At 41.6% G+C, this 24,742-nt stretch overlaps 1 protein-coding gene and 1 long non-coding RNA gene across 6 annotated transcripts in view; one reads left to right on the forward strand and one right to left on the reverse strand.

Moving 5' to 3' along the window:
- LOC144685007 (uncharacterized) overlaps window positions 1-22,680 on the reverse strand; it is a 142,147-nt gene extending 119,467 nt beyond the window's left edge. For all 3 annotated transcript variants that reach the window (XR_013577606.1, XR_013577607.1, XR_013577605.1), the window contains exon 1: window positions 22,604-22,680. This is a non-coding gene — a long non-coding RNA (uncharacterized LOC144685007). The remainder of the gene's footprint in view (window positions 1-22,603) is intronic.
- Window positions 1-24,742, forward strand: part of prmt3 (protein arginine methyltransferase 3) — a 215,827-nt gene that overhangs the window by 88,380 nt on the left and 102,705 nt on the right. For all 3 annotated transcript variants that reach the window (XM_078549514.1, XM_078549516.1, XM_078549515.1), the window contains exon 11: window positions 19,594-19,672. In XM_078549514.1, coding sequence (XP_078405640.1) covers window positions 19,594-19,672 — 79 coding nt within the window. The remainder of the gene's footprint in view (window positions 1-19,593; window positions 19,673-24,742) is intronic.

Consider the following 24,742-nt stretch of genomic DNA (forward strand, 5'->3'; position numbering starts at 1 on the left):
TTTGGACAACACATATAAGAACAGTGGTCTCTGGGCGGGATTTTCTGGTCCCGCCACTGCGTCTCCAGATTTTCCGTCCTGCCTGCGGCAATTCCTGCCACAGGCAGGACTGGAAAATCCCAGCCTCTAACTGGACTGGCAGCCCAGGTATTGTGAGTTCAAATCCCAGCATAGAAAGGCACGGAATTTAATTTACAAAACCTGGGAATTTATTAAGAAAAGCAATGATGAAAAGTTCACCAATTTTTGTAAAAAAATCCACCTGTTTCTTTTATGCTCTGTTGCCCTTACCTAGCCTTGCCAGCCTACAATAGTCCCATTCAACTTAGTTGGCTCTTAAAGACTTCAGGGTAGATGGGGATATTCAGACTTCAATTCCCTTGAGTTGTCATCCCCCACTTCACAGTTACTGCACAATTCCCCTTGTTGCAACCCATCAGCTATGGACCATTACAGCGTTCTCTTGGCCAAAATCCTGAGATAAAATCCAGCACCAAAAAATCTTTCTATAACAACTATATCCAGCAACTCTTGCAATAATGTATGCTCCCATGAACTATTCACTAGTGCATTCCCAAACTGCGCCTTTGTGTCACTATTACACTGTGCTGCCCCAGTTGCTGCAGCATGGCTGGGGGAAAGCTGCTGACTTTTGCATGGGGGAGACTGAAGATGTCCTTGTTGTACACCCTGAGCAGCTCTGGACCTTGAAGGCCACTTCAGCCCGAGCAGTGGTAGTCTGAGCTAGCTGGCTGGCTGAAACAGCAAGGGCACTGGCAGAGTGGCAGCAGTGGGAACATGACCGCTGTCATCCTAAGAGAGGACAGCAGGGCTACGGAGCCACTGTCAGTCCCTAGACCAAAACCTCAACAGTTGTAGTAAACTGCTGGAGCGAGATTGCTGGACTGGAGTGAGAGCCTGCACTGCCCTTTTGAGTATTGGTATGTGCAGCCATGATAGCAGGATTCTGAGCCTGCATGGCAACAAACATGGATCTGAGGACCTCAGTCTTAACTTCCATTGCAGCAATCAGATGATGTGTGCTAGGTGGAACAAATCCACGAGGGAAACTCGATCACGCTATCACAATGATCTTGCAATTTGTATTTTATTTCGAGATGCTTGCCCTGAATTCAGAAGTAAAAAGATAACCAAGACTTTAGAGATTTTTTAGATAACTAAATTAAACATTTATTAATGAAAGAAAAGATTTCAAGCACATACATAGGTCTACTATAATAACACCTAAAACCCCTAATTAATCTGGCTTCCAGTTACACCCCCGTTAAGGCAACAGTAAAAAAAATAGTTTTTAAACAGATCTAGGCAAGTCAACACAATGCCCGGGACAGTAGAATTCAAAGTGGCTTTTCCCAGCTTCAATTTCTGTAGACAGCAGGCTTAATGCACAAATACTGGAGGCTTCTTGCACTTCTGTTGGATCTTACAATGTCTTCCCTGACACACAGCCTCATTCTCCTTTATACGTGTTTCTCCCTTTTAATGTAAATGTCATTGTTCCCATATATCTTTGCAACTTTTCCTTTCTCAAAATATAAATCTTTCATGGTGCTAATATTGTCAGTAACCTTTAGGAAAAATAAACACACTCCTTGACCTAGCTTCTCTGGCTAGGTGTAAACATCCTACCATCTCTTTGAAATTCAAACGACCCTGATTTATCTAAAAATGCAAATTCTCCTCACCTTACATTCTTATGTTTACGTATTTAGCTTTTCAAATTTAGCTTCTTTTGATGAATGAAAGCCTCCTGCTGTCTCCAATTCCGTTAAAAAAACCACACACACACTATTCACATACTTTTACAATAAATCACAATTATATTACGAAAATTATTATACTTTCATGACATATGTGTGTTGTTTGCCTGTACTACAGTGCAAGTTGAGACCTCAGCCACTTGACACTGCATCACAGCAAGGTTTGCCAGTCCTCTCATGGAGTTGGCCACCACATCCATGCGAGAAACGATGGGCTCCAAGCTCTGCATGAAGCCCTGTGCAATACTGGATCCAGATTCCTCCATGGTCTTTGATGACACCAGGCTCTGGGGTAGGCTTGCCAATGCACCACGTCTGTGTGCATGTCCTTCAGTGTTCGCCTGTACACCACCCCATCGCAATCTTCATCTGAGTCCCCTGAAGTAGAACTCATGCTACTTAGCCCTCCAAGGAGCTTACACGCGCACCACCTTTTCTCCCAGGCCTGGCCATAGCCCAGTCATGCCGGTGGCTCACCTTGTGCTCATCCTGATTCTACACCGCCCTCTAAAGTGCACACAGTGCTTCTATCTGAGCTGGTGGTTGGATCACTAATGGTGCTTCTTCATCAGAGACCTTTCATACTGAGACTGCACTGGCTGATCAGGCGGAGGCTTTGGGTTTCTGAAAGTAAAAATGCGCGTTGAGAATGTCGGGTGATGGAAGGGTGAGGGGTTCAAAGCAAGAGGTCCTGGGTCAAGTCATCTGCAGCTTGTAATTCATGCCGGTTAGCAGAAAGAGGGTGAAGTTAGATTTGAGAAGTTTCATAAGTTGGAACATACTGTCATCCTGAATGTTCCTGGCAATGCTGCATGCAACTGGCTCAGTCACAGCTGGACCCCGTAATGCATTGCACTGTCTCCTCCAGAGGGCTCAGGAGATGCAGGTGTGTTAGTCCCCTGCTGGTTCCCTGTTACTCCCTGAGGTATGTATGACCTTGTCCTGCAAGAAAGAGGAAAGAACATTCATGTGTGTGCTGCAATGAGTTTGTGTATCTGACATAGCTGGGAGCTGTGAAAGGAGGTTGTGAGGCTGGCATCATTGTTAAGCGTTTGGGTGTGGTGGAGCATCTCAATGTTGGGCATGAGTCCTGATAGGTGAATCATGGGAGTGTGGTGCATTGAACTGTTTGAGAGGTTGGTGGTGTGGCAGGTAGATGATGTAGTTTGTGGATGCTCCATCGTTGAATATATTTAAGGCTGAGATATTTGAAGTCTCAGGGAATCAAGGGATACAGGAAGTGGTTGGGAAAAGTGGAGTTGAAGCCCAAGATGAACCATGACGGTATTAAATATCGGAGCAGGCTTGCTGGGCTATATGGCCTGCTCCTGTCTTGTGATATCATGTGAAGATGTATTTGCTGACTTTGATCACCCATTTGAGGCCATGTCCTCAGGGTCAGACCCAAGGAGTTGACCTCCCTGGCAACCTTCTCTGTTCCCTTCTCAGGGTGTGCCTTGAGGACACCCTGAACTCCCATGGACACCCTGAACTCCCATGGACACATTGGCTGGGATTTTGTTGGGGGTCTCACCCGCCGTTTGGAGAACTGATGGGAACCCCTGTCAGTTCCTTGAGGGAGACCCAGTGGAATCAAATGTCCTTCAGGCACCTAATTGGTTGCCGTCAGACCTTCCCCGCAATTGAGGACCCTAGCAGCAGAAGGCCCACCTGCTGAGAGCTGCTGGTGAATCAAGAGAATGGCAGCTCCTTATGCTGCTAGCGCTAGCGAGAGTAGTGGCTACTGGTGGCACCACACCCACCAGATGTCCAGGATCATTCTGGGACTCCAGACCAAAGGTGGGCAAGGGCACGATGGGACCATGGGGTGAGGGTCACTGGCGAGGAGGATCGGAGGCAAGAGCGAAGGTGTGGCTTTCAACAGCCTTCCCTCTCTGCCCAATGCCGGGTCCCTCGATCAGGTGCAGAGTTCCTGACTACCAGGAACCCCACTGGGAGGCTACTGGCAAACCCAATAGGTTTTGCTGGGCAGCCTTCCAAGGACATGGGAAAGGTGTGTGGCCTACATTTAATCCCTGAGCCACCACCGAATGGCCTTGAACTCAGGGATAATGGATGTCAATTGACTCATTGATGAGCCTAATTGACATCCCGCCACCTGCAGCGGGGAAATCCTGTGTCAGTCCCCTCAGCCCTCTACTTAATCGGGGACGTTTTCCCACCACCAGGAGACTGACACGGGGCTTCTCCCATGATTAAGCGGGTCTGGCTGCCATGTTTCCTGCTCTGTCAGACTGTATAAAATCCAACCCATCTCTAAAATCCATCACTAATGTGGCTGGTGCCAAACAGAAAACCTCTTGCCTGTAACTCCATTTGCTGTACTTCTTCTTTCCGGCCAAGCCTTCAGAGACAGTTGCGTCTTGTGATCCCCACACGTGAAAGCAGCCTTATGGAGTGTTTTCCCACAGTAGGTTAGAATGTAGGTTCAACGAACAATTAGGAAGGCAATGGTATGTTGGCCTTTACTGCAAGAGGGTTGGAGTAGAGAGCAAGTTCCCGGTATGTCATATTAGTCTTAACTGCAGTTGCACAGAGCTTTCGTGAGACCACACCTGAAATATCGTGCACACCTTTCTTCTTGTCTTAGAAGGGATGCAAAAAAGGTTGATTAGATTGATTCCTGGGGTGAAGAGGTTGTTCCACAAGGAGAGATTGAGTAGAGTGATCAGTACTTACAGTTGAGAAGAATGATCCCATTGAAGCATAAACGATTCTGGGAGGGTTTGGCAGGCTTAAAACTGAGAGGCCGTTTCCCTTGGCTGGAGAGTTTTTTTATTCATTCATGGGATCTGGGTGTTCCTGGCTAGGACAGCATTTATTGCCCATTCCTAATTGCCCTTGAGAAGGTGGTAGTGAGCTGCCTTCGTGAACTGCTGCAATCCCTGTGGTGCGGGTACACCCACAGTGCTGTTTGGGAGGGAGCTCCAGGATTTTGACCCAGTGACAGTGAAGGAACAGTGATATATTTCCAAGTCAGGATGGTGTGTGGCTTGGAGGGGAACTTCCAGATGGTGGCATTCCCATGTGTCTGCTGCCCTTGTCCTTCTAGATGGTAGAACAAGGGGGCAGAGTCTTGAGACAAGGTAACGGTCATTTCAAACAGAGAAATTTCTTCACTCATAGGGTTGTGAATCTTTGAAATTCTCTATCCCAGAGGCCTATGGAAGCTCAGTTGATGAGTATACTTAAGGCTGAGATCAATAGATTTTTGGACCCTAAGGGAATCAAGGGGTATTGGCAGGAATGTGTACTTTAAGACTAGGTTCTACCCTGATCTTATTGAGGTGTGAATAAATAAGGTATTTATGTTATATCATGATTATCCGTTATCTCTGCCTAGGCTACTTTGAAGTAGGAACTGTCTTCACTGTTTAATTCTGTTCATATCTAGCAAAGGTCGGAGAGATTTTGTGATTTGATTTAGTAAAAGCAGTAACTGTAGCTGTAGTGTGAGCAGATGATATTGGCACAGTCTTGGATGAGCAAATGTCTTTGTGAACAGCTTGTAACTTAGCCAAATGAAAAATAGTAAATATCTAAATGCATGCTGCTTTCAATTGAACTGGAGCAATGATATAAAATGGAATTGGGCTCAAAAGGAACTGTTCAGTAACTTTCATCATATTGCGAACCATCTTTAAGAAAAAATGGAATTGTGCATTTATGATCAACAAAACCGATTAAGCTAGCAGATGTACTTTTGCATCGTAAATGGAAAATAGATCTGAATGCATTGAGGTATCACTGGTGAAGGGAGTAGAGGAGTTTTGCTGCAGGATCATTCTGATAGCTTTCCTTGTTGCATCACCAGCACGGGATCACCTGCTGTTTTATAACTAAGCCACTGACCCAGAAGGTTCCTTGTGCTGCCAGAGCAGAGGGTTGTTCGGTGGACAAGAAACGGGATGGATTAAAATCAAGATAAAATGAATGAATATTCTGAACTTGATGCAAAAACCTTCAGGAATGAGGGCAGTGAAGGTGTGTTCATGCTGAATTTTGAGAAAACAGGGATGGGGTCAATTTTGTGATTAGGGGAGATGATGCATGATCTGCGGAAGGACTTCTGTCATAATGGGTCAAACAATGGTTTCTCATTCCATGTTTTTCTATGCATCTTTTTTTACCCACTCTCACCACCCCTGCCCCTAACCATAATGCGGTATAAACTGCTGATTAAAATATCCTACCCTCCAGCTGACATAATTTTTAATTCCATTTTACAATGGTAAATAATTTGGTCTAATAAGAATTTGAGTTTGTGAAAGAAACAAACTAGCCTTAAACATATTATTCGTAATGGTGAATAATCCTGAACTATTTTACTCATTACGTCTGTCAATTTTTATGATCGTTGCATTCTCTTCCATGGGAAATATCTTTTGATTTAAACCCCTTTGCTGGACTGTAATGAAATTAATGCATGCTACATTAAACACTTCACTTTCACTTCAATTTCTGTAATTAATTCTTAACGAAAATGTACTTCTTTTTGCTGATTTGTGGAAATGTGTAGGACCTTTGGTGGAAGTGAGCTTCTATCTGTTATTGTTACTGTTGAAACAGGTTTCCTCACAAGCAAAACCGCAGTCATTTTTTACTCTCCCTTTGCACATTGTGGTAATGACGCTTTACAATGATCATAACACGTGCAAATACATCAGAAGCAAGTGTACATTACTGACAGCTTCCTCTCTGGACGCAAGTCAGGATTAAAAACACAAACAACTAATACTATATATGGTGAGAGGATTATTTTTGAATCCATTTTTGCTTTGTGACACTTGATTTATTTTTCACTAGTCAGCATAATTTCATCTTTTATAAAAGGAATTACTACTTCCTATAGTATAATTCATTTTTATTCAAGCTATCATCAAATTTGAAATGAATGTCAAAAGCGAGAATATGCTGAATTAGATGTTGTCGTATACACTAAGGTGTGGTATTATTAACTACTCATCTGCCATTAGTATTGAACTGCTTACACTGGTCAGAAGAAAAGGAATTGCTTATCATTGAACCTTTAGACTCATAATGGCACAAAATAAATCTATCAAATCCAATCTAACCTTCCTGGAACCATTCTGGAAAAATCAAAAATTGCTGGAAAAACTCAGCAGGTCTGACAGCATCTATGGAGAGGAAGACAGAGTTAATGTTTTGAGACCGTATGACTCTTCATCAAAACTAAAGAGAAATAGAAATGTGGTGAAATATAAGCTGTTTAAGAGGGGTGGGACAGGTGGAACTGGATAGAAGGCCAGTGATAGGTGGAAGCAAAGGAGAGATTGCCAAATTCCAACATCCGCAGTATTTTGCTTTTACCATTCTGGTAAATCTCCTCTGCACCCTCTCAACGACCCTCACATCTTTCCTGAAGTGTGGTGACCAGAACTGGATGCAGTACTCTAGTTGTCACCTAACCAGAACTTTCTTCACCTTCTTCTCGAGTTCTCTGCCCAAAGGCAGGTCCAACCCGCAGCACCACGACCTCCCCCACAGGTAGGGCAAGGAGGCAGGTCCCACATCCACTCCAATCTGATTGACATGTAGTCAACTGAGCAACCGCCCCCCAGCTGTGGTGATTTGCGTCAGTGGCTCATCTTTTGAACCAGCAGGCAGAACATCTGGAGGACCCACGTGGTCCATGGACCACACTCCTAAATTATTTAGTCAATGGTTTCTTGGAACATTTTCAGGTACAGAGTCACGCAGTTGGCATTTGGCTGATGCCACCATCTGGCTTCCATTCTGCCTGCAAACCATCTCATGACTTATCTCATCTTGTTCAAAGCAAATAGTCTCAGGGCTTGACAGTATGTTTCTAATTGCTTTTGAAATACTTTCTCTGTAAAAATAAGATCCTCTGAGGCAGCAGGTGGTTCAAGCAATGTTCCACCAACTCCCCACCTCAGTCACTGCTGAAATCGAGGCCCATTCTCTTGACGTGGAGCCAGTAATGTCACAAATTCCCGATTTGCTTAAAGATGGCAGCATTTATGATTTTGTCGTTTCATACCTGCCTCAGGTGACCTTATCAATGTTAACACCCTTGTCAACTAATGTTTACACAATATAGGATTGCACATAATCTTGAATATGAGAGACAGTAATTGGGTTGAAATTATTTATATGGTTAAGTGATTGCCCATGTGCTTTTGTGGGGGGGAAAATCTGCACTTTATGTGCAATGGTGGTCCCTTTAAGAATTACAATTTGATTTCTGGTTAAAGAAAAAAGCTGAGTTACGGTAAATGATTATGTGATCAGGTTGCCTGGGACATGAACAATAGAACTGCAAGGAACTATAGGGGTGATTAGAATGTAGGGGTGGTTCACTGTCCAAGCAGCTTATTTTGGGAGTTTAGAACAAGCTGGAGTGAAGGAAACAGCTTTTTCTGCAGAATTCAGTTGAAATTCTGGGTGTTGGCTACAAAAGTTAAAATTCTTGTTAACTGAAGGCCTTTACTAACAGAGAGTTGAATTTCTGATATAGCTGAGCTGAGGAGAGAGCTTTAGATTCAAAACTCCATAGTTAGAGTATTAGAACTGACTTGAGGTGGCTACGCTTAAGATGCCAGAGATGCCGATGTTGAACGGAGAGTTTGCAACCTTAGGACGGTTGGAGGAGTTTGGAAGGGGCCACCTTACCTGAAGTAAATGGAAGGTCCAAGAAATCTCAGCTCGTAAACGAATCATTTACACAGTACCAAGACTAAGCAGTTAATTTTCCAATTTTGATAAGCATCTGATTTGAGAGTTTTGGGGTGTAAGTTTTATGGGTGTAGAAGGAAAGACTTTTGATTTGGAGTATAAGCAATTGTGTTCATTGTATTTTGTTATCTTTAACATAACTGACTGTTTAAGATAAAGTGCAGTTATTATAGTTCATGTTCTTTGATTTTTTTTTGCAGTAAAAATATTTGGTTTAAACGGTGAACCTTGTGGCTTCATTCTTTTAGTCAATACCTAGGGTTTCGGATTCTAAAAACAAGCTATTAAAAAAAAATGTTACTGGCCTCTGCTGAGATCATAACAGGTACCAGCCTTGGAAGATGTGTTGATGTTTTGGAACTTACTTCGGGTTGTATTGTTCCTCAGTTTCACATTTATATAATATATATGCATGAAGATATTTTTTTTTTTGCCTTTTTCATTTATCAGTAAGCCTGTAGTACATCAGGACTCACAAGGAAGCCTTGTGCTTGTGGTGATTTGGCAAGCACTGATAGTTGACGGTATTCACAGTATAATGCAGGTAAACATTATTAATTATAGACCCTATAGCAATTAATTCTACTGGAAAGAAATCCATAATACTGGGGTACTTGGTCACATTACTTCTTGTTTTGTACGTTTTATCATATCTTTCTAGTCTGCCATTGAAGTAACCAAGGCCATTTGCCGTCGTTAAAAAATGGTGGTCAAGTTGTGTCATTTGTGTGCTTTTAGTAATTATGTGATTCTTGTAATAGCGAAGTTAATTGAATGAGATTTACACATGTTCTGTGAATTCATAATTAACACCATTTTCACCTCATTATCTTCAATGTCCCATGTGTAAATAGGAGATCTACTTGGGGAAAGTTTCAGTAATAAAACGGTAGAAAACCTCTCATGCATTGCTTTACATTAAGTCAAAGATCACAATTGTTGCAAAAGGTGCAGGGGGTTCACATAGCAACTGAAATAATTTGTAAGCATTACCTTCAGAGGCAGTGCAGTAATTAAATTTTGATTGGTCCCTAGAAGGAAATAATTATAATATCTCCTTTCCTAAATTTGTTCCTCTCAAATACCATAGTTACGCAAGTAAATAAAGATCTGCATGCCTGATAGGAGGAAGCAATTCTTCACCTAAGATATCATAAGAGCCTTCTGTCCGACCTAATTGGAATGCAAGTCTTGCTCTTGCACCAGTCCTGTGCTTGGTGACCCTCGTTGATCTTAAATTTATTACACTCCTCTTATCATCAAATCCCATCTTGGCCTTATGTTACCTACTTTACCTTAGCAGTACAGCCTTCTCATGTCCTCTTCCGTACCCCACCCTTGCCCCACTGGCACACGCTCGCTCATGGGTTTGGTCTTGTGTGCAACTTCTCCCCTTTCACCTCTCCTCACCTTCAGCAATCGGCATTCTGCTCCCTGGGTCCTTCTGTCTCCTGCCTAAACTTCTCTGCCTATGCACCTGTTGATTTTTTTTTTAAATGTTGAAGGGAATATATAAATGAAAGTTGTTGTTGAAGTTTTATGGTGAGGGGCAATGAATATAAAGCTTAACAACATCAAACGCATTTGTAAACCATTGTGGGAGCGTTTGAAGACGTGAAAGCATGAAAGTTGAAAGACGAGAAGTAAAAAAACACAAGTATTCAGCAGGTCATTCCAGAAAGTAGGGTTGAAGGCATTACCATCAGTGTTGGAGAGAAGAAATGGAGGATGTACATCGTAGATCGAAGCCTTTAGCCCAGAGGGTACCGGGGTGGCATAAGACTGGAAGAGATTGTGGAAGTAAAATAGGGTACGGTCATGGAGAGATTTGGAGATGATGGCAGTTTCTTCAATTGCAGGGCAAGGGCTCGCTGAGGATGTGGCTTTCTGCATGAGTGGAACAGAATGAGGGTGGATGAATTTTGCAATATTTTAATTTGTGGAGATTGGGAAGCTAGCAGGGAGGACTTTGGAAACAATCAGTTTGGAGATGATAAAAGAACCAGCATTGGTGGGAATATATAACATTGGATTTGGAAGTAATCAGTTTTGGTAATGGATAGAATATCCGTTTTGAAGCTCAGTTGTGGTCACTAACGATACTGAAGTTTCACATTGCCTGATTCAGCCTAAGCAAGTGTGTAGGGAGAGGATTGAGTTTGTGGTAAAGGAATAGAGTTTGTGGTGGAGCCCATCAATCAGGGGTTTAGTCTTCATAATGTTTAGTAGAACAAATGAGAGATTCTAATTTCTAACGTCTATGAGAGAGAAAAAAAGACAATTTCTTCCCTCATTCTAATTTTTTGTTGAACAGCATTTTAAAAGCAAAGAAAGCCTCAGTGAGAGAAACATATTGATAGGGAATTGAGGAGAAGAATCGGTTGAGAGTGAGGATCTCTCTGACATCTTAGCATCCACCTTTGCCAAGTGGCAACTGGGGAGAGTGTATGAAGGATTAAGGATTAGGTGAGTATCAGTAGAGCAAAGGCGTGGACAGGATACAAGTGGTTAAGCAGACAGTACAAAGAGAAAGAGGTGGGAGGACTAATGATGAAGAGTGAATGGATTTCTCTCTCAAACTATGGTCTCCTGTCCTTCAAATCTGTCATCATCACCCCTCCGCAAAAAAAAATGACCCTTGACCCTTCCATCCTTGTAAACTACTGCCCTATCTCCAATCTCCCTTTCCCCCCCTGAAGTCCTTGAACGTGCTTTCACCCCCCAAATCCATCCCCATATTTTCCAAAACTCATTATTGAATCCCGCCACTCAAGTTTCCATCATATTACAGTATCAGAATGGCTCTTTTCTAAGTCACAAAAGACATTCTATGTAACTGTGACAAATCTAAACTATCCCTCCTCATCCTTTTTGACTAGCCTGCAATCTTTGATACTGTTGACCATAGCATCTTCCTCTCCACGGTCATTCAGCTGGGTGGGATAGCACTCGCCATTCAATTCTGATCTATCTAATCTTGGCCAGACAATCAACTACAATGGCTTCTCTTCCGGCTTCCACACCATTACCTCTGGCACCTCCCCCTCGACTCCGCTACTCTTTCTCATCAGACTACTTGTCTGACATCCAGTACTGGGTGAGCAGAGGTTTCCTTGGGAAGACCCGAAGTTTTTTCCTTTGGTCCCTGCAACGAGCTCTGCTTCCTAGATACCAATTCCATCAGTCTGCTTGCCAACTGAAAGAGACTGAACCAGATTGCCATTTGACCCTTGGATGAGCTTCCAACTACATAACCACGCCTTCATCACGACCACCTATTCACATTCTATAACATGGTCTGACTTCAGCTCGGCCTCTCATCCATGCCTTTGTTACCACCGGACCTGACTACCCCAGTGCACTCTTGGCTGGGCTCTCACATTCTACCTTCCATAAACTTGAGATCATCCAAATCTCTGCTACCCCATATCATAACTCACACCAAGTTCCTGTGCTATTGCAGCCCTTACAGACCTATGTTGGCTCCTGGTTAAGCAATACCTCAATTTGAAAATTCTCGTCCTTGTTTCAAGTCCCTCCATCCCCAGGCCCCTCTACATCTGTGCAATCTCCTCCAGCGCACAACCCTCAGAGATGTCTATGCTCCTCTAATCCTGTCTACTTTTGCATCCTTAATTTTAACTTCTCCACCATTGATGACAGCACCTTCAACTGCAATATACCCTCCCTATACCTGTTAGCCTCTCCACCACATTTTCCTCCTTCAAAACACTACTTAAAACCTACGTCTTTGACAACGCTTTCGGTCATCTGCCTTTCTTCTATCTCTTTTTTGTGACTTGGGACGAAACTTTGCTTTATACTGCTCCTGTGAAGTGTCTCGGATGTTTTATTACATTAATGGCACAATCTAAGCGTAAGCTGTTGCTATTGAAAATAACAGAGGAACGCAGAGTCGAGAGAAAATCTTACCACCCTGGGTTTCGCTTCTGACTCAACCGATGCCATCTTGTAACGGGGCAAATACTTGGCAGATGGAGAGTTTGCCTTTCATAATGGTAACTGGGGTCACACAACACACATAGGGCCCTGACTCCCAGTTCAGGAGTCAACTGTACAAAACATTTGTGACCCATCCACCCCAGATTTACCTTGTCGCTGACCAGGTCAGGCTCTGAGTCGCCCGATATTGAGCTGGCCCAGAGCTGCTGACAGGCTGTAGCCGGGGCACCAGTTTGGCCCTCGCAGCCTATAGGTGGCATGGTAATGAGGCACGGCCCTGAAAGTGGTCTGGGCCTCCCCCCACCGTGTGTGTGCTGCCTGTCAACCATCCTTTAGCTAATTTCTACCTCAGGTGCTAGGTCTGGTGCTAACTTTAAGAAAATGTTTCAAATGAGTAGAATTGGTTTCATTTTTCTATGGGGGGGAGCAGCATTTATTTTTCATCCCCTATTACTTTCTAAACCCTTTTGTTCAATGTGCCCCTCTCTCTGTTAATACCTACTCTGCTTAGATTATTTTGAACCATCGGTGTTATAGTAAGCTGGTCACCTGGCATTGTACCTGTTTGCTATATTCCTATCAATGCTGTTTTTATTTTTTTTAACCTGACTGTAGGTTTTCACTGGTGATTCTCACAGCAGTAATGCCATCTAAGGTGCACTGTTTGATATATGTAAACCTTATTTGCATAGGCATAATAAACCATATTCCTGATGCACCCCATAATAACACACTGACTTTGTAGTGTGTAGATTTCTTTTCCCTCAATTTTTCTTTTACATCAATCCACCGTGATATCAAATAATAAATGTAAGCCCTTGGCAAAGATTACTCGAGTATTCGGGGAAAAGCAGATTCTTGGTGGTGCATTTAAAAGATAGTAAGTTGTGGGTTTTCATTTAACTTGGGTTATACATACCATAACGTAAGAATGCATGCTTTCAGTATGTTAAATTTTTCCGACTTGCAGTTTTGGTGTGTCTTTTCTCCATTTCTTTTTTGCATTCATCATTTTTCTTCCCAATAATGGGCATTTTCACCACAATTAAGTATGACTGAACAATTTGCATGTTTATGATTAATATTGTTGTACATGCACACATACAATTTAGGGGATAAGTATAACTCATTTTTCATCTTGAAGCTATGGTACTATTTTATGGATGGCTTTTAAAAATTATCCAGGTTACACTTTATTGTAAGATGAACAATGTACTATGGTTATTTGCTCCACAAGGAAAAATCCTTATTAATGCCCATTTTTAAACAAAATGAAAATCAATTGGATTTTCAGAAAGTCTTATGTAAAATTGTTTCTTCACGTGAAATCAGAGTCAGTAAATGATCAAATAAATTGTGTTCTTTGGCTTATTTGTTCTTTTACGTGAATGCTGCAGTTTGAATGTCACACAGTCTAAATTTATTTCCTCTTGCATTACGCTCACCTTTTATAATTCTGAGGCAATATAGTTGGTGTCTTTATTGACAGGTTAAATGTACGGCCTATGAAATGTTCAGTAAGCAATCAACATACTTATTACCCCTGACGCGTTTGCTGCAGTACATCAGCTTTCATCAGCTTTCATCATTCTGCTCATACATCACACCTCAGAAATCACAGTGATTTTTCAACAAGACTGAATTCTTAATTTCAAACTGCCTGATGTAGAGTCTGAGCTCCGTGTTATGTGAGTGCAAAAGTTTTCCGCCTGTAGTATTCTGTTTTGACATTTGATTAAAAAAATACTATTGTATTATGGTGCATTAACTTCACATTCAAATTCAAGTTCCAGCTGAAATTCTCTATTATTTCCCCTGGCTAGAATGGAGATAAAATGTGCCTTTTTTCTTTTGGGAGCTGATAAAGCAGCCTTTTGATTGTTGCCTTCAAAACTTATCTTCCCATCCATTTGTGTTTGGAATGTGTCTTTTTTTTCCTACTGACAGGATGCCTTACCCATGATCTAGGGCTCTGAAATTTATGGGACTGCAACAATTTATGCAATGCGACACTGCTCCGTGCAGAGGATTTCAGAGCTGGTGGCGGGGGTATGGGGGTCGGAATAGAACACATTTTATTTTAATATCTTCGGCACACAAAATCATTTTTTTTTAAATGTATAAATTTCTTCATAGTCGTATTTTGCTTTGATGAGAAATATGGAAATGTGGGACCATTTTAGATGCTAAGCACTAAGTTAATAGCTTTATCAGCTTGAACTGTTAAAATTAAAATGGCTTTTTCCAAGTCTAGAATACATTAATTGAACACTGTTTTTTAAAAAAAAAATTGTGGATGAATTCTGCAATTCTGTTTCACAAAACGGAACGCACTCAAGACCCTGAGTTCATCACGGGCATAGTGAAGACTGTGACAGGTATAATTCTCTAGCCAGATGGCACCCCTACAGGTGAGGCAGTGGCCTGTGAAATTACATTCTAAATTACTCTGCAGATGAGCCCAGCGCACAAGTGCAGGGAGCTGATTGTTCAGATATCGGTTGTAAATTACACAATTCAGCACCAAGGACAGTGCTCACTCACTGTCATAATTCAGGGAAAGGGACTGGCGCGGTGGTGGAGGGGGTGGTGGTCTTCGATTCGCGAGAGGAACATCAGCGAGGAAAAAGGTCAGCCAAAGGACAATGGCCCATGGAAAATGATGGAGCTATGCCAAATTCTTTGGAAAAGGATAATGATTGCATGTTTTTTTTTTCGAAGGGCTGAGACAAATGGCACAACAGATTATAGGCACTTGGGAAGTCTGATGGTATTTTTCTTAGGCTGGAGAGCCCCCACCTGTGTACAATCAGTAATCTAAAACCTCCTTCAGAGATTGTGAAGGATGTTGAGTCTTGACATTTGGAACAACTGGTGTTTGTATGAGTCTCGCAGTTTGTTAATTGTTTTCCTTTCGATCTCGGTGTGAGAGCCACAGTAAAAACTGCATGTACAAGTACTTAATTTCTTTGGCAATTTAAATTAGATCAGGAAACAAAGCAGCTTGATTTGCGCATTTGTGCTTTTTGGTATAATTTTGCTTTGAAAAGAGTTTGTGTGCTCGGAATTAATCTAGCTGAATAAACGTGCACAATTTCTTCATTATTGCGATTGCATAAGCGTTACTTTTCATGCTGCTTGTATCAATATCAGATTTCCAACTATATATGCCACGTCTACTGGCATTGTTAATGGGATTTGGTGAATCCTATCAAATCACCCAGGTCTTTGTGCACTTGGTTGATGCCTGAAGGGTCTGCATTTCTGCAACAGCACATAGTATTTACATAGAATACCAAGTTTTTAGATTAGGAACAAAAGTGGGTCATTCAGCCACTCAAACCTGTTCTGCCATTCAGCTGGATTATGGTGGATCTTTACTTCAACCTACTTTTGATTCACATTTCTTGATCCTACCTAATAAAAAAAAAACCTGTCGAGATTAATCTTGAAGCCTTCAACTGACTTCCAGCATCCATGGCCTTTTGAGATGGCGGTTCTTGGTTTCCATGACTTTTCATGTGGGGAAAAATACTTCCTGATTCCATCCCTAGATAGCTTGACTCTAATTTTAGTATTATGCCCCCTTTTTCTAGAGACTATTATTATTATTTCACTGTACCAAGAGCCTTTATCAATTTAAAACATTGGCTAAATCATCCTTAACTTAGGGAACACAAACTAAGTTAATTTTCAACCTGTGATCATAATTTAACCCTTTTAAACCCTGATATCGGTTTAGTGAATGTGAATTGTGCCCTCTCCGAGGCTAACATATCTTTCCTGAGGAGCTGGTGCCTGAACGCAGGACTCCAGATGGGATTTGTCCAAAGTTTTCTCAAACTAAAGCATAACCTCCTTACTTTTCTATTCCACCCCCCTTGAGATGAAGGTAACGTCCTGTTCAGCATTTTAAACATTTCCTTTTGTAGCTATGCACTAGCTTTTGATGATTTGTGTATATGGACACCCAAATCCTTTGCTCTTCCATAGTTCTCGCCATTAAGAAACACAGTCAAGAGCTAAATAGCAAATATAAAGGAGCAATAAATGATATCTCTGTGCTGTGTTGTGGCCTTGACTAAAATGGCTTTGTTTCCGAAGCCTTTTTTTTTGAGGTTCCCATTATTTTGTTGTACACGTATCTATTTATCAGTTCAAAATATTTGTGCCTGTCGTGATGACTCTCCATGACTGTAGCTGTAGTGTTACATCTTAGTTTTTTTGCTTGATTTTGTTCATTATGGACCTGATGTTTTAGCTTTCTGAATTATCTGACATATTTCATTAACAAGGTAATTGAATGATGAAGTAGGAGATTTCAGGATGGTTCAGTTCTCTTGTTGTCTGATTGGCTTGACATGTTGCTGTTACAGGGCTAATGAAGTAGGACAACCTTAATAAATATGAGATTGCTGGCGGAGGTGCAACCAACGAAAATGATTGGCATTGTCACCGGGAAAAAAAAAAGTTTCAGTCGCCTTTACAGTGCTTGCAGTCGAGATTTTAGGTAGCGAGATATTGATCTTGAGAAAGCAGGTTAAGGCTCCAATGCTTTATTATTCAGGTCAGTGAGATTTTAGGCTTATTGCTGGAAGCAGAGTCATTTTTAAGAAACTTTGGTCCACATTGACAAGTATTTGAAAAGCTGCTCAACTATAGCCCACTTCAAACAAATTGTTTTTCCTTTTTAATTTTGTCCATCAGCAAAGCCATTGGAGCTGTACTGACATATAAGCAAATATGTTAGCAAAGGTTTTGAGCACAATAGTCATGGTGTTCATTACTTTCAAATACTGACATCTTCCAAGTAATGGCTCGACTAATAGTAATGCTATTGAAAGCTTGCCAAAAAAAGCCTTTAGTGCTCCTGTTTTATTCCATAGATGTTATGGGTTAGATTTTCATCTTCACTGCCTAACCAGTAGTCTGACCATGTTAGTTGACCAACATAACTAGAACCTGCCAATTTGCATTCCATTGAAAATAGAGTGGGTTCCATCAAGTTCCGGTGATTCACCCTGCCAAACTACCACCCAGTTGATGAAAGCAGATAAAATCTACTCCCATATGTTTCATCACTATAGATGAACACAAGTATTAAAATTAAACCAAAAATTCTTGGCAAGGAACTTTGTTTATGGAGCCTATATCTCTTTATGTACACCGTATATTTAAAATACTGTTTGTTTAAATCGTCATTATGTAAAAAATCATTGGCGATTGATTCTGTACTCTAGCCTGTTTCACCTCATTTTTCTCAGGTTAATTGGATGAAGGAGAACAGTGGTGAACACAAAGTATAGGGTCACATAGGGGTCAATCCAGAGCTTCAGTTTCCTCCGCTGCAAAATGAAGGCTCAGGCAGGTCATCAGGAATGTTTTTTCACCTGCCATTGAGTTAAGAAAGGTAGAGTGGATTGTCAGCAGTAGACTTGCAGCACATGTGATTGTGGTGATGCATTGCACAACTGATATAAGGACATTTAATAATCCTGCCGCCAAGTTGTTTGGTCAAAGGAAAATTGCATATTTGCAACATTCTGAATAAACAGATTAGTGCAAATAAGATATTCCAAGCTTATAGCTTTTACATAGGAAAACAAATTAGGTCATTTAGGTTACGTCTGTTCTGCCATTCAATACAATCATGGCTGATCTGTGACCTAACTCCGTATACTCATCTTTGCTCCATATTCCTTAAACCTTTTAGTTAACAAAAATTTATCAATCTCGGATTTAAAATTAACAATTGACTAACATCAAATGCAATTTGCAGAAGATAGTTTCAAACGACCAGCATCCGTCGTATGTAGAAATGTTTAATAATTTTGGTCACCGCAAGACCTGGGGCAGGATCTTCCGGTCGGCGAGCAGGGGCGGGGCCCGCTCGCCGATGCGTAAAATGATGCGGGATGACGTTGGGTGGAACTCCTGACGTCATCCCGCGTCACTTCCATTTTCAGGTCGGCAGGGGCGCAGCCGAGTCGGCTGTGCATCCACTGACCTGTCAACAGCCTATTGAGGCCATTGAAAAACTAATTAAGGTAATTAATGGACCTGCCCATCCAACCTTAATGTTGGCGGGCAGGCCGGGAACCCTGGCGGGCTTTGGAAAAAGCATGAAACCTCATCCACGGGCGGGATGAGGTTTCGTGAGGGTATTTAAATTTTTATCAGATCTTTCAATAAAATTTATGGACATGTCCCAACTCATGTGACAGTGTCACATGAGGGGACATTTCAGGGGAATTTTTTTTATAATTTCAGTTAAAAATTTTAATCCCGAGCCAACCTCCCTGAGGCAGCACTTAGCCCCAGGGAGATCTGTGCGCTCTTCCGCGCGCATGCGCAGAAGAGCGCACTCTCGGGTTTAGGGATTCCCCCCTGCCCACACAGGGAGTGCACAGCGCTTCCTAGCGGAAGTCACGCTGGGCGGGTCTTAATTGGCCCGCCCATGTTAAATGGCGGCGCGCCCCCAATCGGAGGCACTGATCGGGGGCGCGCCCACTCCCGCACTCCCCCCCCCCGCCGACAGGGGGAAAATTTCTCCCCTGGTTCTTAATTTTTAGACTGATCCTCCAAGTCCGTGACTCCCCAACCAGTGGAAATATTTTTCCCTCTAGCTACCCTCATCATTCCCCTTGATAGCTTGAAAACTTGGATCAAATCACCCCTTAATCTTCTAAATTCCAGAGAATACATTTCTTGTTTGTGTAATCTCCCCTTACATTGTAACTCTTGGTCCAGCTATCATTTTGTTAAATCTACGTTTCACGTCTTCCAAGACCAATATATCCTTTATAAGGTTTGGTGCCCAGAACTGCTGATAGTACTCCACTAATATTTGCTATAGGTTTTATCATCAATCAAGCATGTGAAGTAATTGCATTTATTCAATCTGTGTTTAAAAATGTCCTCAAAATATCATAGTCCGGAATGATTAAAGTATTCATTGTAGTGGGTGCATATGTTATGATATTTACGTGACTTGGATTTCTTTTAGAGGTTTGGATTAGTGTCATTTGGCTCTTTTTAGCTTGATAGACTGTTGTGATTTTGTAATTATACTTACCATTAATTAATAACTTCCCATCTTTCCACACAGGGCTATTTTCTGCTGTTTGAATCCATGCTGGACTCAGTCATACATGCACGGGACAAGTACCTGATGGAAGGCGGTGCAGGTTTGTGTTTGGAGAGGGGAACAAAGCTTACATAAAACTCAATCTTGTCTCGGTCGATTCTCAGCAGCTGTATGTGCACTCCTCTCATATTGTGCTATGCACTACTGAGAAAGTTTTCACTAGAAATGAAATATGCCCCCATTACTGACAGCTCGCAGGCATCCATTTACTTTATTGGCTTTCAAGAGGAAGGACACATTAAGTGTTGTTTTTGGAGATCTTCAGGGATTAAATCCATGCATTCTTTATTCTAAAGGCCGGTGAAGCTTACAGAGAATAATTAACCGTGATGGTTTATCAAGTTCATAAAATACAGAAGTTGTTAGTGCGGGCTACTGTTATTTCGTGTAATCATTTTTAAAATTCTTTCATGTGATGTGGGCATCGCTTACAAGTCCAGCACTTGTTGCCCATCCCTAATTGAGTTTTGAACGCAACTCAGAAGTTTATTAGGCCTTTTCAGAGGGCAGTTAAGAGTCAGGCACATTGCTGTGGGTCTGGAGTCTCATATAAAGCAGACTGGGTAAAGACAGCAGATTTCCTTCCCGAGAAACATTATATTTTCAGAAAATAATTAAGGGGAACAGAAAGGGTAGAGGGGGAGAAACTATTTTAACTGGTTGGGGGGTCTAGAACTAGGGAGCACAGTGTGAAAATTAGAGTCAGGCATTCCAGGAGTGAAATCACAAAACACTTTACATGCAAAAAGTGATAGAAGTTTGGAACTCTCTTCTGCAAATGGCAATTGACGTTAGTCAATTATTAATTTTAAATCTGAGATTGATAGACTTTCGTGGACCAAGGGTATTTGTTCCCTAGTGAACTAGATGGGCTTTCATGACAATCTGCTGGTACTGATATTCGCTTTTTATTGCAGATTTATTGAATTAATTGAAATTAATTTCACCAGCTGCTGTGGTGGGACTTGAACTCGTGTCTCCGGAACATTTATCCAGATCCCTGGATTACTAGTCCAGTAACATTACAGATTTGCTACTGTACACCTAATAGTGTGTTGTCAGCAGGCAGATAATAAAGGTCACATAAAAACTTAGATAATGAAAGCTCATGTTGTCAAATGACATGGATTAGTATCTTTCATTCCTTGAAAGCGATTCAGCCATAAAGTCTTCATTATAACTGTGTATGGTAGATGTTAACAGGGGTAGGTTGTGAGGGAAATGAAGTGGCAGCAGATTTAGCACGTTGGGCACAACAAGGAGTAGCAAGAGTTCGAGGCATGGTGAGGGAAGGGGAGGCAAGTAATAGTCATTTAATAATATTAGTATTTTACTCTTAATTATCTTAATCGTGGCTTCACATATAACCTCTCGGGCATCTGTATCAAAACTCCCAAATGCTGGTCTTTAGAAAAAGGGTGGGAATAAATGGGTCTTTTTCCGGATGGCAGGAGGTGACTAGTGGTGTACCGCAGGGATCAGTGCTTGGGCCCCAGCTATTCACAATATATATAAATGACTTGGATGAGGAAACCAAATGCAATATTTCTAAGTTTGCTGACAACACAAAACTGGGCAGCGTTCTGAGGAGTTTACAAGGAGGCTTCAGGGTGATTTAGACAAGTTTTGTATGTGGGCAAACACATGGCAGATGCGGTATAACATGGATAAATGTAAAGTTATATGCTTTGGTGTGAAAAACAGAAAGACAAAGCATTATTTAAATTGTGGTATATTGGGAAATGTGGATGTATAAAGGGATCTGGGTGTCCTTGTACACCAGTCAATCAAAGTAAACAGGCAGTTGCAGCAAGCAATTCGGAAGGCAAATGGTATATTGGCCTTCATTGCAAGAGGATTTGAGTTCAGAAGTAGGGATGTCTCACTACAGTTATACTACAGTTATACTCAGGATACAGGGCAGGCCATATAGGACTGAGATAAGGACAAATTTCTTCACTCAGAGGGTGGTCCACCTGTGGAATTCTCTACCACAGAAAGCTGTGGAGGCCGGGTCAGTGAGTATATTCAAGAAAGAAATTGATAATTTTTTGGATATTAGGGGCATCAAGGGGTATGGAGATAAAGCGGGAATATGGCATTGAGATAGAGGATCAGCCATGATTATATTGAATGACGGAGCAGGCTCGAAGAGCTGAATGGCCTATTCCTGCTCCTAGTTTCTATGTTTCTACTTCTTACACAAAATAGTTTGAAGGTTACTTTAATTAAAGAGAGAAATTCCTTGCCTTCAAAGCAAGTAGAAAGAGAAGCAAATAATTTGAATCCCTAGCTCTCCAATCAATTAGTGCTGAATTCCAGATGTGGGACATGTTCAGAATGATAGGAAGGCCGATGTTAGGCATATCCCTCCCTCCCACCTCCGTTCCCTATCCCCTGGCATTTTGAATCTGCTGTCAGTGGAACTTTGTCCTAATCAAAACATCCTTTTTTCTGCTCTGGATCGGAGCTTGCTTTTGGACTATAGTGATGAGGCAACATTGAACTCACCTTTTGGAGATCGTTCAATGTTAACCCAAACGTAGATTATAGCTGACGATATTAGACATGGTTCTAAAACTTAGGGGAAAGATCTTTGGAGATTTGCCAGAATACATCTTTTTAAAATCTACATATCACCATCTGAACTTCTCTCCCATGATGTTTTACTCATTCTTATCACAAAAGTCGACTTCCATTGGTAAGTCCATGCAACCTAATAATAGAAAACCTTACATGTTAAGCATGTGTCATACCAGGGAACAGAGCATACAATCTAACATTATCCTGCTAAGATTTGCAGTGAAAGTTGTATATGTTGCCGACCATTCCTTCTGACCTATCTTTTATAAGTAAAACATCCTGCCAACTGCCTATGTAGCTTAGGCTAAAATGACACATTGAGTTTATTGCAGTAAAGGAATAAACACTAAAGCGTGTTAAGTTAGAATATAAAATATCAACATAGTACTTAACTTTCATGAGAACCTCGTGAGGCATCATTAAAAGTTCTGAAGTCTTCACAATTATCTTCAGTAATTGTTGAATGTGACTGCGGAGGTTGTCTGGGAAATTAATTAATCCTATTAAACCACCTCCCCTCCCCACAACTTGCCCATCCACAGAGCGGCAACACAGAAAGACTGAAGGTCATGGGGATCCAGCCTGTTCATATGTTTCCTGTAATTGATATCTAAGCTAGTACAATGACCAAAGTTGCAAAAGAAAATAACTTCACCAAATAATGATGAGCCAAGCAAATCTAACTTGATTAGATTAGTATTCTGGGAGTTGTATGTTTTTTTTCCAATGTGCTAAGTAGGCAGACTATTCAATGCTTAATTCAGTTGTTTGTTTACATTATAATTAAGCTGCACAAATAGAAGCAGTCAGCAGTATGCTGACAGTACAAGTGTTCCTCAGTCACAAGGGACTGGATTTTCCTTTTGGGCTTGGGACACCGATGTTGAGATCAAATGCCAGTCCTGACCCTATATCACATCGGCATCAGACACCCAACACAGTTTTTGACGAGCTGTCCAATAACTGGCCAGAAGGCCCACTCTCTGCCCAATTAAAGATGGTGGAAAAAAAAAGGAGGGGGGATAGCACTAATGGTTAAAGAATCAATTCCAGTTGTGAGAAGGGATGATGTACTAAATGGGTCAACAAACAAGGCTTTATGGATTGAACCTAGAAATAAAAAAGGGGCAGCCACACTACTGGGAGTATACTGCAGACCCCCAAATAGTGAAAGAGAGATAGAAGAACAAATATGTAGGCAAATTTCTGCTTGTAAGAACAAGAGGGCAATAATAGTAGGAGACTTCAGCTATCCTAATATCAACTGGGATTCAAACAATATAAGGGGCATTGAGGGAGAAAAATTCATGCAGTGTGTCCAGAAATTTTTTTTCAACCAATTGGTGACAAACCCAATGAGAGGAGATGCAATTCTAGACCTAGTCTTGGGGAACGAAGAAGGGCAAGTGGGTTAAGTGACAGTTGGTGACGATATCAGGGACAGTGATCACAATTCAGTTAGATTTAGCATTACCATGGAAAAGGACAGAGATAAGGCAGGAGTAAAATTCTTGAACTGGGAGAAGGCAAATTTTGCAGAAATGAGAAGGGACTTGGCTGAGGTGGACTGGACAGCACTGCTGGAGGATAAAACAGTGGAAAACCAGTGGGAAGCACTAAAAAACGAGATCCTAATTGTACAAAGTAGACATGTCCCCTACAAAAATAAGAGTGGTACTGCCAAATCTAGACCTCCCTGGTTGTCTAGACGAATACAGGGGAAGATCAAACAGAAAAAGAAAGCATACGATAGGCACAAAGAACCAAGCACCGCAGACAACCGAGACGAATATAGGAAGTGCAGGGACGAAGTAAAAAAGGAAATAAGGAATTCAAAGAGAGGGCATGAAAATAGATTAGCAAGTAAAGTTAAAGATAACCCAAAGATGTTTTACCAATACATTAATGCTAAAAGGTTAGTTAAGGAAAAAGTGGGGCCTATCAGAGATGAAGATGGAAACTTGTGTGTAGATGCGGAGGCTGTGGGAAGGGTTTTGAATGAATATTTTGTCTCCGTGTTTACAAAGGAAAAGGAGGACATAGATATAATAGTCCAGGAGGAACACTGCGAGATATTGGATGGAATAGTCATAAAGAGAGAGGAAGTACTCGAAGGGTTGAAATCCTTGAACATTGATAAGTCACCAGGGCCAGATGGATTGTTTCCGAGGCTGCTGAAGGAAGTCAAGGAGGAGATAGCAGATGCTCTGAGGATGATTTTCCAATCATCACTAGATACAGGGGAGGTACCAGGGGACTGGAGAAATGCAAACGTAGTTCCATTGTTTAAAAAGGGATTAAAGGAAATGCCAAACAATTTTAGGCCAGTTAGTCTTACATCGGTGGTGAGCAAATTAGTAGAATCAATCCTGCGAGATAGGATTAACTGTCATGTGGAAAGGCATGGACTAGTCAGGGATGGTCAGCATGGATTTGTTAAAGGAAGGTCTTGCCTCACAAATTTGATTGAATTCTTTGAGGAAGTGACAAGAAGGACTGATGAAGGTAGTGCAGTGGATGTTGTGTA

Source organism: Cetorhinus maximus, chromosome 9 (assembly GCF_964194155.1).
Source record: "Cetorhinus maximus chromosome 9, sCetMax3.hap1.1, whole genome shotgun sequence".
Classification (NCBI taxonomy): domain Eukaryota; kingdom Metazoa; phylum Chordata; class Chondrichthyes; order Lamniformes; family Cetorhinidae; genus Cetorhinus; species Cetorhinus maximus.